Source organism: Lycium barbarum, chromosome 7 (genome assembly GCF_019175385.1).
Source record: "Lycium barbarum isolate Lr01 chromosome 7, ASM1917538v2, whole genome shotgun sequence".
In the NCBI taxonomy this organism is placed as follows: Eukaryota; Viridiplantae; Streptophyta; class Magnoliopsida; order Solanales; family Solanaceae; genus Lycium; species Lycium barbarum.
In genome coordinates this window covers 132,933,719-132,947,673 of record NC_083343.1, presented here as the reverse complement: position 1 = coordinate 132,947,673, position 13,955 = coordinate 132,933,719, and the positions used below count along the sequence as shown (strand labels likewise).

At 37.2% G+C, this 13,955-nt stretch overlaps 1 protein-coding gene across 5 annotated transcripts in view; it reads right to left on the bottom strand.

Moving 5' to 3' along the window:
* LOC132604562 (uncharacterized) overlaps positions 1 to 13,955 on the bottom strand; it is a 48,429-nt gene that overhangs the window by 29,178 nt on the left and 5,296 nt on the right. The window contains exons 3-5 of one of the 5 annotated variants that reach the window (XM_060318122.1): positions 1,710 to 4,776; positions 1,400 to 1,630; positions 639 to 1,336 (exon numbers count right to left, since the gene is read on the bottom strand). The exons of the other annotated variants lie outside the window; for them this stretch is intronic. Coding sequence (XP_060174105.1) covers positions 818 to 1,336; positions 1,400 to 1,630; positions 1,710 to 1,766 — 807 coding nt within the window. The 5' untranslated portion in view covers positions 1,767 to 4,776 and the 3' untranslated portion in view covers positions 639 to 817. Of the gene's footprint in view, positions 1 to 638; positions 1,337 to 1,399; positions 1,631 to 1,709; positions 4,777 to 13,955 lie in introns of those variants that run through there. 5 annotated transcript variants of the gene reach the window in all.

Below are 13,955 nucleotides of genomic sequence, written 5' to 3'. Positions count from 1 at the left end.
TTCGCCAAGGTTTTTAACGAGGCAGCATTGAACAGCGTGCTACGCGAATAGAGGATACCGACCAGAGATCGGAGACTGGGGACTGCATATATCGAGCTAATAGTATCCGAGCCCTCATACCTCGGACTCGAATACTAGGGGACTATTATACCATGAGTTAAGTGATAACTATGTAAAAGCCAAGGCCTGAACGATAGGACCAGATGTAAGGACCAAACGATCGATTGAATCGTGTCCACTTAGTTTGTTCTTGCCGCGGCAGCAATTGCGAATGCATCTCTGACCGATTTTTCAATAAAAATCTTACTTCGATCAAAAGGATCCAATGTTGCCAAATACCGAAAGGCAATGGCCTAAAAGGTCAAAGAGTACGGTATAGAAAACGTACCCAAATGCTAAAAAGCTATGGCGTAAACAGTTAAAGACTACGGTCTAAAAAACATATGGAAGCTCAAAAGCTGCGACCTAAACGGTTAAAGACCACGGTCTAAAAACACAAAAATATCGTGATCGGGTCTGTCTTGCTAATTATAAATAAAGCAACGACTAAAGTCAACACGAACTAAAACCCGATCACGAGCCGTTACCACTTGAATTTTATCCTAGCTGAAACAATATGGCAAATTAAAATGATGACATAATCGAACAAACATTGAACCGAGGAATACTTTACAAAGGGCAACAAAAGGCGATGAATGAGATCGAATACAAATTTTTCTTTTCATTCATACATACATATAAGTAGATTTAAAAAGGCTCGGACTAGTGGCCTCAAAACAAAAGGTAAAAACAAAAGAAGGGACGTAAGGCCCTGAACCTAATCTTCACCCGACCCCTCGGCCTCTTCACCGGCTGACTCGAGGTCGATATTCGAATCCTCGGGGTCGAACGCAACCTTTGCTTCCATTTCAAGCGTCTTGGCTTCCTCGATCAGATCTGATAAGTCCACTCCAGTGGATTGAACTTCTTTGAGGGTTTTCCTTCGGGATAAGCACCGCTCGTACTCGGCTCGAAGATTACTGGCCTTTTCGGCAGCAGTCACATCGGCCTTATACTGCTCTAACATATCATCATAACCCGAGATCTGGTCAAGAGCCTTTCCATATTCAGCTTGCAGATCGGTGATGACCCGGTTCAATCGATCCAGTTCAGCTTCAGCCGCAACAAGTGATGAGCTAAGGCCGTTCATTTGTTCCACCGACGCCCGAACCTGCTCCCTGAGAATATCACATTTGGCCACAGCGCCGATGGTCATTTCTTGGAGGACATTAAGCTCGGGCTTGATCCCATCCAGCTCTGCCCGAAGTTGGTCGATCTGGCTAACATAAGCCCGGGCCTGAGAAGGAAGGGCATTAGCATCGGCTGTTAAAGATTTATTGAAAACTTCGAAAGCCCTTACCTTCTCTGCCAACTGATCACGCTCCCGCTTAGCCTCGGCAGCTTTGTTTCGAGCCGCTGTTAAGTCCGACTTCAGGATAGAAAGGTCAGGGAGAAACGAGATGTATAGCAATTTCTGCTCGTACAGATCCATGAGCTCGTCCACCTCCTGACTTTTGCTTTTAAGCTCCTCCTTGAGCCGGCCCACTTCATGCCTGAGCCGGTGAAAGCTGGCATGACAAAGCACGAAGGCCTATAAGAGAAAGAAAGACGATTGTAAAATGAGACATGAAGTTAAAACCAAATTAAAAGAGCATAAGAACAAAACTTACCCGGTTCAATGCCTGTTGGGCCTCGTTGACAAGGCACGATTCGCTGACTTCATCCATTTTTCGACGGTCTTCCTAGGACACCAGAGGGTATAAATAGCTGGCCACCCCGACCGGCCCCGATAGCATGTTCATGTCGGCCGGCACCTTGAAAGTTATTAGCCTCTTTCGATTCGGGTCGGTACTAGGGGCAGGAAATAATTTCTCCAACCTAGGATCGAAATTAACCCCGAAACGATCGGCCACGAGGATGGACAAATGCTCAAAACCCGACATACCCGGAGCAGGTATTTCATAGCCCTCATGACCGGCTACCCTTTCCTCGGTCATCTTGCTTTTGGCTTTTTTAACATCGGCAGGAATATTCACTAATGGCGGCAGAGAATCCTGTATGCAAATTATTGTTTCAGATGAGGCCACAACTTGTATCGGAAGGACGGAACCAATACCGTACAAAGGCGGAACGTTAGGTACCTTTGGGCCGGATACCGAGGAAGCTGCCTTCGATCCAGCGGCTGTGGCTGACAGTTTTTCAATACTTCGAGTAGGAGTGTGCTTGGATGCCCCGACCTTCGACCCGATGCTCCCTGCGTCCGTCGGCCTCGAGATGCCCCTCGATCCATCCGGAATTTGACTTGAGCTTTCAATCAATGGTAGAGTGATTGCAACAGAACCGGTCAAATCATGCTCGAGGAGCTCGTAAATCAGACGATGCCCACCCAATACCTGATCATCATCATCAGAATGGTCCAATAGTTGAACAACAACCTCAGTGTCCAAAGCACGGGCCGAGACATCTTCCGATGAGTCTCTTGGATAACGATCCTCGATCTTTTCCTGGCTTGGGAAGGAGCTCGAGAAGATTCGGAGGATCTTATTTTCCTCCTTTCAGCTTGGTCTCCCTGATTAGGAGCTTCAATATCTTGCTCGTCAGCTGAGGCCTTGGCAGTTTCCTGGCCCCGAATTCTGGTGGCCTTTGATAAACCTGTGAAACAAAAAGAAGAACAGTCCTTACATATCTAACGTGGCGTATTACGTAGAGAAGAAGGGACGACGTTCTAAGGGAAGGACTTACCGTGGGTTTCGGCCTCCCAACGGGACCGGGACAAACGTCTCCAGGTACGATCGGCATAAGTAAGTTGGGAACAGATTTTTTCGATCCACTGGTCAAAGTTAGGAACCGCACCGAGGGTTCGGGTAAGCGCTGTATATACACGAGCAAATAAAAGGTTCAGTATAGGTGCAGGCACATGGCCGTATCGTACCGATATAAAATTACTTACGGTTTGGGTTTCATCTATCGGGAAACGATAATTTTTCAGCGGGAATCAGATTCGCTGTCCTGACTCGGACATACCTGCCCTGCCAACCTCGGTCTCTATCTTCGTCCAGACCAGAGAAAGGCGCTTATTTGGCTCGTTTTGAGAGTTTTAATCATTTCCCCTCGGAAGACACGGGGGCTATATAGCCGGAGTAGATGGTGCACCGTGAATGGAATGTTTACGTTTGAAGTAAAATAACGGAGGAGCACAACGATCCTCCAAAATGACGGGTGAATTTAGCCGAGGGTAATCTCGTTCCGTTTGCAGAAATCGACCACCACAGGATCGAGTGTGTTGAATGTGAAAGGGTAGGTATAAACACTTAAATAGCCTTCCATGTAGGTTGTTATGGCTTCGTCCTGGTCAGGGATAACGACCTCTTTACCTTTCCACCTGCAATCTTCTTTGACCTGCTCGAGTTTATTCGGGGTATCGTGCACAAATAGGCCAATATTTTGACACCTCGATCCCCCTGTTGAGAAGGCTTCCCGACCTTGAAGTCCCGGATGGTCGAACAGTCTTGAGGAATAAAGTCAGTCAGCAGTGGCTCTGGTTTAGGAGCCGAAGAGATCTCACCAACTTTAGCCTTTGATGATTTGCTCGTCATTTCGAAATTATGAAGATAAAAAGGTTTTGAATGAAGGTTTGAAGATTGAGTAGGAGACTGATATGAACATATGAAGATATGAAGGTATGAAGGTTTGAAGATATGAAGATCAACGTATCCAAGGCACACGAAGGTAAAATTCCTTTTGGTAAAAGTTGAAAAGTGAAAAATAAAAAGGGAAAACTTGCTTTTATAGAGTGGGACCGAGACGGTTTGCCTTCTGCAACCGTCTTCAGAGCTAACAGGGCCTCGACATGTGTCGATGTCAGACGGATGTGACGGATGTGACCTTGATCCTATCAAATCATGGGAAGCATATGCGAGAAGGAAACGGAACGTCCACTCAACGGACAGATCGTGCTTAAACGGGTCAACCTTCCGAAGAGACCTAGATCGGGACCTCGTACGAACACCTCTATGATCGAGTAAAACTTCCAAATAGGTCGCAAGTGATGTGGTTTCGAACAAGCCATGGCCGAGTTTAATAATAAGATGTTCGACTATGGTGGCCGACAGCAAAATATTTTGAATTTTTACGGATTATGAAGTAAGTGATTATTGATCGAATATAGCAAGCGCATATACAAAGGTTTGGGTACAAACAATACACATGAAATGCTCAATGAAGTCCAATAACAACCAATTTGTGAAATCCCATTAAAGATTTTTTCCATTCCACAAAATTCCGACTATGTCGGATACATCAATACATCAGGAAAAGCAGAAGAAACCCTACTATATGGCCAGTAATTGGAAAACAAAACTAAGACAGCTATACCCTTAATCAACCTAACAAGTTAGAGGATGAGATCTTCGAGCCTATCTACGGGATGCGGCAATGATGTGTGATACCAATTAGATATCCCCGTGACTTACATCAGAGGCGGATGAACCGGGGATATCCAATCCCGGTAAATCTTCCTCATCGAGCACAATTGTTGGCGGAGCTTCGCCCGAAGGCATTTCCCGACGGTCCCCATGATATGACGAGTTCGAACCCGAGACCCAACCCCCGAATACACAACGAGAAAACTTCCAGCCTCCCTGCGTCTAGGTGGCCTCGATGGAGCAGGTATTCTTCTTCCCCGAACTACGTCCTGAGCTACCGACTTTCCCTTGGAAGCCCTCCTCATCTAGAGTCCTGAAAATCAAAGGTATTGAGTTAGGATATAATACAAGGAAATGAGGGTCGAAACGATCAGATTAAGAAATTGTCGTGGTCTTTGCCTTTCCACCATTCAGGTGACATTCTTCTCCAAGAACGGCCTAAGCTACGAGAAGCTCGGAGAAGGGCAATCACCCATTCAAAGATAGCAGTTTCAAGCTTGGGTTCAACCGGATTCGGCGAAGGGTTCCATAGTTCGGGAAAATCGATAGACGATGGACGGTGAAGTTGAACTGTGCGTATAATCACGAACCGGTGAAGCCATCCTCGGTCATAATCGTCTTCGGGGTCGATTAGGCTTTGGCTCCCTCTGGGAAGCATCTGAACAATTCCCCCTCGGATCACCCGAGGTACATATAAATGAAGAAAATGGTCGAGGGTGAAAGCGACTCCAACCGCATTGGCCAACTGCTTAATGCAATACACGAGCCTCCGAATTTGCTGGGCGATCTGCCCGATACATATTCGGTACCTACGACAGAAGTCCTCGATCACTCGATGAACAGGGAGGGTGAACCCTATGGCAAAGGGATAAGTATATGATAACGAGTAACCGGCAACATGATGATTTATTTTCACACCATCCCCAACGGGGAGGATGTCGACGTCTGCTCCTAGGTGGCAATCTTCCCTGACCGTAGTAATGGCGCCATCACCGATACAAGATTCGAAATTCTCCACCAGATTGAGATGGTGAAGAACTTTACGGTCGTTCGTATAGATAAAACCCGACGGAACAATACCAGCAGTGATAGATTCTAACCCCTTATCAGAACCAGCGGCTCCAGTTGATGGCATGAACGAATGTTGATCTTCACCCTGAGTCAATAATGGGACGTAAACTATGTTCGTGGAAGGTTTTCCTTAACGATAAGTAGTCACGCCCTGAAAAAAGAAAATTGAAGATCCGAGGAGTATTATGGGCTCAATACAGGAATTGTAGTAGGTTTTTTAAGGAGGAGCAAAGTGAGATTCGAAGAAGTGTAGGAGCATGAAGGATGCATGGGCTTTATATAGGAAGAGAATCCAGAGGTACTGTAGCATATCAAGGACTCTGCCACGGTGAGGTCTCCCAAAAGGATATGGCGGCTGGGTAATGATGACCTAGCATCGGGCAGAGTGAAATGTTGCACGAAAGGTCTTGTCCTAAGTAATAGGAGGCAGGCTGTTCAGCTTTATTTTGGTCCATTTCACGCCGTCAATAATTTTACCTCGGGAAATGGGGGGACTATCTGTATACGGGTAAAACCGAGGATACGAACATGCTCGGTTTTCTGATGTTATGGTTGTGCTCGGGTACGACCCGACCAAGTCATTGAGAAGGAGGCGTCGAATTCGGTTGGGGACCAGGCGTTATAGAAAGGGCGGTTAACTACCATAAGGAGAAAACCGAAATATCCGCCCCCGGCCGGATATTTCGGCGCTGATCTCGGCAACAGCTGTCACCAGATTTCTTTCCTTTGTTTTAGAATTATATTAGGGTTAGGACTCCTCTACTATATAAAGAGGAGGTTCTCATCCATTGAAGGGGTTGACAACATAAAGAAAGAAAGAGTTCATATTAAAAGCAAAAGATTTACTTGCATTCACCTCCAATTTTGCTCTTGAGTTCATTTCCATTATCCATCGTGTACGTACTCAGCATAGGGTATCGACCTCGGTTTCCATACCCGAGGCCGGACTTAATTAACATTTGGTCAGACCTGCTTACTTATTCAATTATTGATTTCCCTTGTAATCTAATATCAAATTGAATTTAGCCACATATCTTTGACGCCACGCATAAATTTAATTGTTCATCATTTTAAGGTTAAGCAGTGTCAACCTTTTTGGGACAAACAAATAAGGAAAGTGAGACAATTTTTTTGGGACGGATGGAGTATATGATTTCTTTCTTTTCCCCGTTGATACTTGCTCTATTTTTTGTTTATTTTTTGGGTTTTTTTTTTTTTGTGGATGGAAAAAGATGAATAGAGGAGAGCACCTTTAAAACTCAAATGGCTTATGCACTTTTTATTTCGATGTTACTTTTTATTTCGATGTTTTTGTTGCTTAATGATAATTCAGTTTTTAGGCAAAAAGAAAAAAGAATAAAAATAGAAATGTTGCTCTAATTTTCCTCCCTCTCTTCCTATTAATGAAAGTAGAAATGTTGCAACACATTTGCACATAAACTTATGCAAAATTATAATCTTATCTCAAAGTTTATAACTTATTGGATTTACTGAGAACCGCACTTTGTAAGATGTCATGCAATATATCGTTAATGATTGTTTCCTTTCTTTATTTTACACACATTTATCGTTCTGTCATTTTAGTTGTTTTCTATTTTTTCATTCTTATTTTGAAACCTTCAAAAGCCGTTCTTTCTAACTTGTGATTTTTTTTTTATATTTAAGAATATGTTTTACGTTATTGAAATAAGAGGAAAATACTATTAATTAACGTCTTCACTCTTTCCGAACAATTAGGGAGGCTAACTATCTGTGGTTAAAATGGTAAAAATGTCACTCTTGTGAAGAGGGGGGTTAACTTTAGTAATTATTAGACAATTACACCATTATTTATGAGCAAGAACCCTCACAAAAGGAAATTATGCTTTCTTTTTAATCTTTTCATACGTAGCAAAATATGTTCTCTGTTGAATCCATAAAAGAAGCTTAATTGGATGAGTCATCGTGAGAGATAGGTTTGATGAGCATAACTCCAACATTCGATTAGATTTTAATTTGAAAACAATACAAGTATAATTTAATTATTTTTTTTGTATTTTAATTATGTTTATTTCAAATACAACACACACACACACACATCCTTACAAAAAAAAAAAAAAAAAAAATCAACACAATTTGGCCCAAAAAGATTTTAAAAAATCAATATCGAACTTTTAATTCATCTTACAAAGATATGAGGAGCTGGTCTTAATACTAATTTTTTTGTTTCTGATAAATTTTGTAGATTCTCAATATATGGCTAATAATAATTTAAGTATTTTTATTTTTGAGAATTAATATGTTTAAGATGTGAAATAAATTGAAATATTTCTTTAATAAAACGAATGTCTATTCTTTTTTACGATCGCACAAAGCACGGATTCTTTTACTATTCATAATGCGAAGGAAGGCCCACCGGTTGCATTTTCTCTCACATCGATAATTTAAATTAATACTAAAGTTTCCACTATAAAAAGTGCTAGTATCGCTATTGAGCCACTAATTCACAACCCGGGGGTGTGGGGCTGGGAAATATGATTATGGAGAAAAAAGTTAAAGACAAGCAAAAGTGCATTAGAATGAGAAAATATATGATCTTCCATTTTTCTAGAAGCTATTGAAAATATATAAGGTTTTGATACAATTTATAGAATTTATCATGGTATCACTTTGATTTTTATAAAGATGGTGATGTTTGAATATTTTAAATTTGTACCTCGACTATTCCATCGAATATGTATTACTAAGATACGAGGTAGACCTAGATAAAACGTCAAAATAAAACTTGTATTTATTGGCTAGAAATGCTAGTTTTTGAGATCACGGGATGTTGTGGGTGCCAAAAAATTGGAGGAGATGACCGATCACTTTCAAACCACTGGAGATTTCTGGCCGAAAAGGGTTTTAAGGTAATTTTGAAAGTTTGCATGTTTTTGTTTTTTTTTTCCATATGAATATGGAGAACAAAGTTAAAGATATGAGTAGTAAAATTGCATTAAAATGAGAAAAGATATTATCTTCCATTTTCTTGAAGTTATTTTCAATAATAATCTAAGGTTTTGATACTATTTATAATTTATCATGGTGTCACTTTCAATTTAAAAGTCTTTTGTTTCATTATGATGATGGTGATGATGACTATTTTGAATTCATACCTTGACTCATCGAGCATATATTTTTTTTAAATCTTTTTTTTAATACGTGTCCTTAAAATTTATTTTTACAAATGTAGCATGGAATATGTTTCAAAAATTATACATAATCTTTTTTCTTCTTCAAGAATCGTAGAAAGCACTTGTTATCAAAGATTTCTTTATTAATGATAACTAAAATCTTAAGCCACTCAGTAGTATCTTCAAGCTATTGATCGGAGTATAATTTATGTGTCTGAATTTAGTCGCACTCTTTCACTTTTATTCAGGTCATCTTGATATTTCATTAGTCTAGTGCCTCTCCAGAGTAAGTCTTTTCTGTTATAGATGAAATAAATGAAACTGAAAGAAAGACAAACAAACCGTTTACTATAATATGGCCACTTGTAATTTGATTTTATCCAAAAATTTCTATGATTCTCTATATCATTCTACTATAGTGTAAAGTATATGTGTTATCTTTTAAATATAATCAAGTCTACCAGCTTTTTGAGCAACATAATCAATAGGTTCATTGATATGTGGAAGTATGAAATTAGGAGAATTAAACTAATGGGAGAATACAATAAAGATTGACAAACTATCCCTTTGGGAGTAAGATCCATAAAAAAGGGATAAGGATGCAATTTTCTTTTATTTTTGGCCGTTGAAGTGTTCAGTACCGCAATAATTGACGACGGACGTGCAGATTTGCCAAACGACTACTCCATTAACTTGGATGAGTTCACTCTAAAGAAGTACCAGATGATTAATTTTATGATGGAAATATTTTATTTCTTTAGTCGATAATTAGCCAGATCAATGAATTTCAAATAACAAATAATTAATTTCATCCTCATATTGTGTTTATAAGGTAAATTTTGTTATTCTAAAAGATATTCTTCTACGATCAATTTTTTTTTTTGGTTTAGTTCTTTTAACTCCTATACTTGCAGGCCCTGACGGGCCTTTTTTCTTTTATTAATAAGAGGCAAATATCATCAGCTTTTAGTCATCTATCTCTTTAGGGATAAGATCAAAGTCGAGAAATTGTATACTTCAAGATTACGAAAGGATAATCCTGTGAAAAAGTACATCATCTTGTGTCACGATACCTACCTAGCATAAAGTTAGGTAGCACAAATATTGCTAGGACTATGGAGACATAAATAATGAAGACAAGAAAGATCCGATTTAGCAACTTATGTTTCAGATGGTTGAAACTTAGTAGTAGTAGTCTTTTATTACCATTATGGCAAGAATAGTAAGTACTATTTTTTTTGGTCACTTGTAAAATTAATAAAACATGTCAATTTTATGGACTCTAGAATATCAGTACCTCAAGATGGAGACGAAGGCATCATAATCATACCACATAGAAAGATGAAGATTCTACCACAAATTAAAAAAAAAAACAAAAAACTTTGGAAGATGATCTAGAAAGTGGGGTTCACATTTTTGGATTTGCCATTGATTTATTTACTCCTCCCAAGGTGTTGATAGAAAGTGGGGTTCACATTTTTGGATTTGCCATTGATATACTCCTCCCAATGTGTTGATAGACAAGCGTCAGAATTATCGTGAGATGGACGAAATTGACATTGCACAGTTGAGGTAGATATTTTTAAGATTGAGTGACATTACGGCTTTGCCCTTAGTCGTCCTTCTTATGGCTTTTATTTTATATATATATACTAGATGGCGTATGCCCGTGCGCCCAATATTTTGAATTATAGTGTATCTATGTGTATGTAATTCTGACATACTATGTCCAAAACATGATTAATAAAATATTATAATTTATGTAGTGTTTTAAAAAGCGAGAGCATAAGGCGGGACATTTTACGTCACAGTGAGGCGTAAGCACCGAGACACGGGGCATAAGCCCCATGGAGTTTTAATTTTAGTATTTTATAAAATGATATAATTATAATAAATACTTTTAAAGAGGTGAAATAGCGTAAAAAATTGAAGAAAACTTTACGCCCCGCGGTTTTAATTTTTAGTATTTTATAAAATGATATAATTATAATCAATACTTTTAAATAAGTGAAATAGCGTAAAAATTTGAAGAAAACTATAAATAAGTGATATATATATGCTCCACTAAAAAAAAACTAATTAGAACAATCTATTATACGCTACTTACACGTACAAGTAACTGCTCGTTACTTCTTTGAGATAGTAAAAGACAAGATAAATAATTGAAAAAGAATATATATTAGGCATTCTAGCAATAAAAAAAAATCTTGACTTTTAAATTTAATGTTTCAGTTCCTTTTTAAAACATTTGAGTACTTACATATTGACTTTTGAGAATTTGAGCATTATATTAAGGACTTATTTAACAAATTTCGTTTTAGTTTGAAGAAGTTTTCTGTGTTTATGCCCCAACACGCAAAAAAACTTGCCCCAACACGCCTGGGCTTACGCCCCGAATTGCTGGGCGTACGCCTTTGGAGACTTTCGCCCCGACCCATCGCCCCGGGGCATTTTTGGTACGCCCCCCCCCCCCCCCCCCCCAAGGGCTCGCCCCGAAAACGCCTTTTAAAACACTGAGTTTGTGCTCCGTATCAAAAACTTTATTATATTAGTGTTTGTTACGAATACAAAGTTTGCAAAAATTTATTAATACTTTTTAAAAGAGAAGACTTGTTTCAAAGGAAACTATTTTCCTCTCTTTGAGATAAAACAATAGCAATAATTAAGCATCAGTTGATATTTTAAATTTTAATTCAATTAATTTAAATGTGTAAAATACTCGATTGTTAATGTATGTAGATTGGATCTAAACAACACTTATTATTTTTTATCAAATTTTGATTTGGATAATTCTAATTCAAATTATTAAATTAATTTTACATGTTTAAAACGAAACAAAGTAGAAATTTGATTTTCTATTTAAACGAAGAACTACTATTTTTTAAGTTTTGGTAAATATTCTTGGTTTAGCTCATTTTACTTGTCATGTTATTTTTTGCACGTTTTTAAGAAAACGTCAATTAAAATTATAATTTGACTAATTTACCTTATTAATTATTTGATCAATTAATATTATTTTTCTTTTACAACATTAATCTCTTTTCACATTATTAGAGTAAGGGAACAAATGAAAAAGAGGGAAAAATAAAAAAGTAATTAAATTCTATCTTATTTTACTATTGTACCATATAGAAGCATGGGTTTATAGTTTGAAATTGGTGGGGTCCACATTTTTCTTTTTTTAATACTGTTTAGTTTTTTTAGTATGGGACCCACCTTATTTTTGCATTTTTTTAAAAGTGACTGACGATTTTTTTAATACTGTTTTTACTATGGGGCCAACTCTTTTTTTTATATTATTTGATATTTTTATATGAGACCCTCCTTTTTTTTTTTAATAATGACTGACGACAAAGCATGAGTTTAAACCATGCTTTTATATATGGAAGACTCTAGAATATCCGTACATCAAGGTGGAGACAAAGGCATCATAATCATACAAAGAAAGATGGAGATTCTACCACAAAGAAAAAAAAAAACTTTGGAAGATGAGATAGAAAGTGGGGCTCACATTTTTGGATTTGCCATTGATTTATTTACTCCTCCCATATGTTGATAGACACGCGTCCCGGTCAGAATTTTCGTGAGATGGACGAAATTGACAGTGGACAGTTGAGGCAGATACTTTTATGATTGAGTGAAATTATGGCTTTGCCCTTAGTCGTGCCTCTTATTTATTTATATATATATATATATCAAAGTCCGTGTCAACACAAAAAATAGTATCACACTTTTTTTTTAGTGTATCTAAAAAATGGATATATTTTTATATTTAAAAATTATTTAACTTGAAACTTCTCATTTACCTTTAATGAAATGATGAAATGATTTAAATCCACATAAATATCTATGACTTATTTTAAACCACAAGTTTCAAAAATCTTTCCTTTTCTTTTTTAAATTTCATGCCTATTCAAACTATGTCAATAAATTAGGACAGAGAGAATCCATTTCAGCAATATAATTATGAAATTTTTATTATAGAAAGTATTATAATTTAATAAATTAAAAATATCAATAAATTATTTTACTTAGTCCGCTTCTCCCATATATGGCTTTCCTGATTTAATTCTCCAATTGAAAGATTTAAAATACACATTCTCCTACCGAGTTTTATGCTATCATCTCTTTCTACTCAACAACACTGAAAAGCGCTTTCATGTGTTAGCATCTGTTATAGTCTTAAATTTTTTAAATATAGACCAACTTCATCATTTTAAGAAAATATGTGTACACACTTCTTGACCGTTTATAGTTCATCTTTTTTATGTTATTCTTCATTATTTGTGTGAGACGTATGTGTCTAAAATTAGTGCATTTTTATCCTTACCCAAAGGTATAAGTTTTAAATATTTTGATTTTATGACTTCTTTAGCAGTTTTTGTGTTTAAATTAAATCGTTATTTCTTTTTTCCTCAACTTCTCCTCTTTAAATTTTCTCTAAGCGTACCTTTTCAATTTTCTGAATTTATTATCATTATTCAAATGTCCTTTTTTTTTACAATTATCTCCTACTTTTTCACGTGAACCCCACCTTTTTTTCTCAATTGTCTCCTACTTCTTTACGTAGGCCCACCTTAATTTTTTTTAATTATTTTAACTATATTAGAAGAGTGAGTGGTTGCTCCTATTTATTCACGTGAGCCCACCTTAATTTTTTTCCAATTGTTCCTAATTCTTCACGTGGACTCCACCTTAATTTTTTTTTAAATTATTTTAACTATATTAGGAGTGGGTGATTGACGACCAAACCCACTCTTCTAATATAGTAGAAGAAATTTTTTTTATATATATATAATGTTTGTTTGATTATTATTTAAATTATATGTTATTGTATTATTAAATTCATTGGTGTGCAACAATGAAAAGTGTCACACAACTACCGATCTGATGTGATTGCATAGTTACTTTCTCTTTTCTCATCGTGTCCTTACTTTTAATTTGATAATCATATTTTACTGTTTAACTTACCTATCTTTTTAATAATAACTCTACTATCTATCCGACTATCCTACTTTTCTTTGTATAATATTCTAAGCTTATTTTCCATCACACCCTTGGAGTGCGGTGCCTCTCCAGATCCTGCTAATGCAAGATATTTGTGCACCACACTGTCTTTTTTATTTTTTATTCGTAGCTAATTTTCCAGATTATTGGTGCCTGGCATCATGAAATACTCAACTCCATGAGCTTTTAGGTTGCCAATTATTTGAAAGTGTATTGCTTGTATGGTCTCTGGAAGATTCCACCACAAAGACAAAAAAAAATT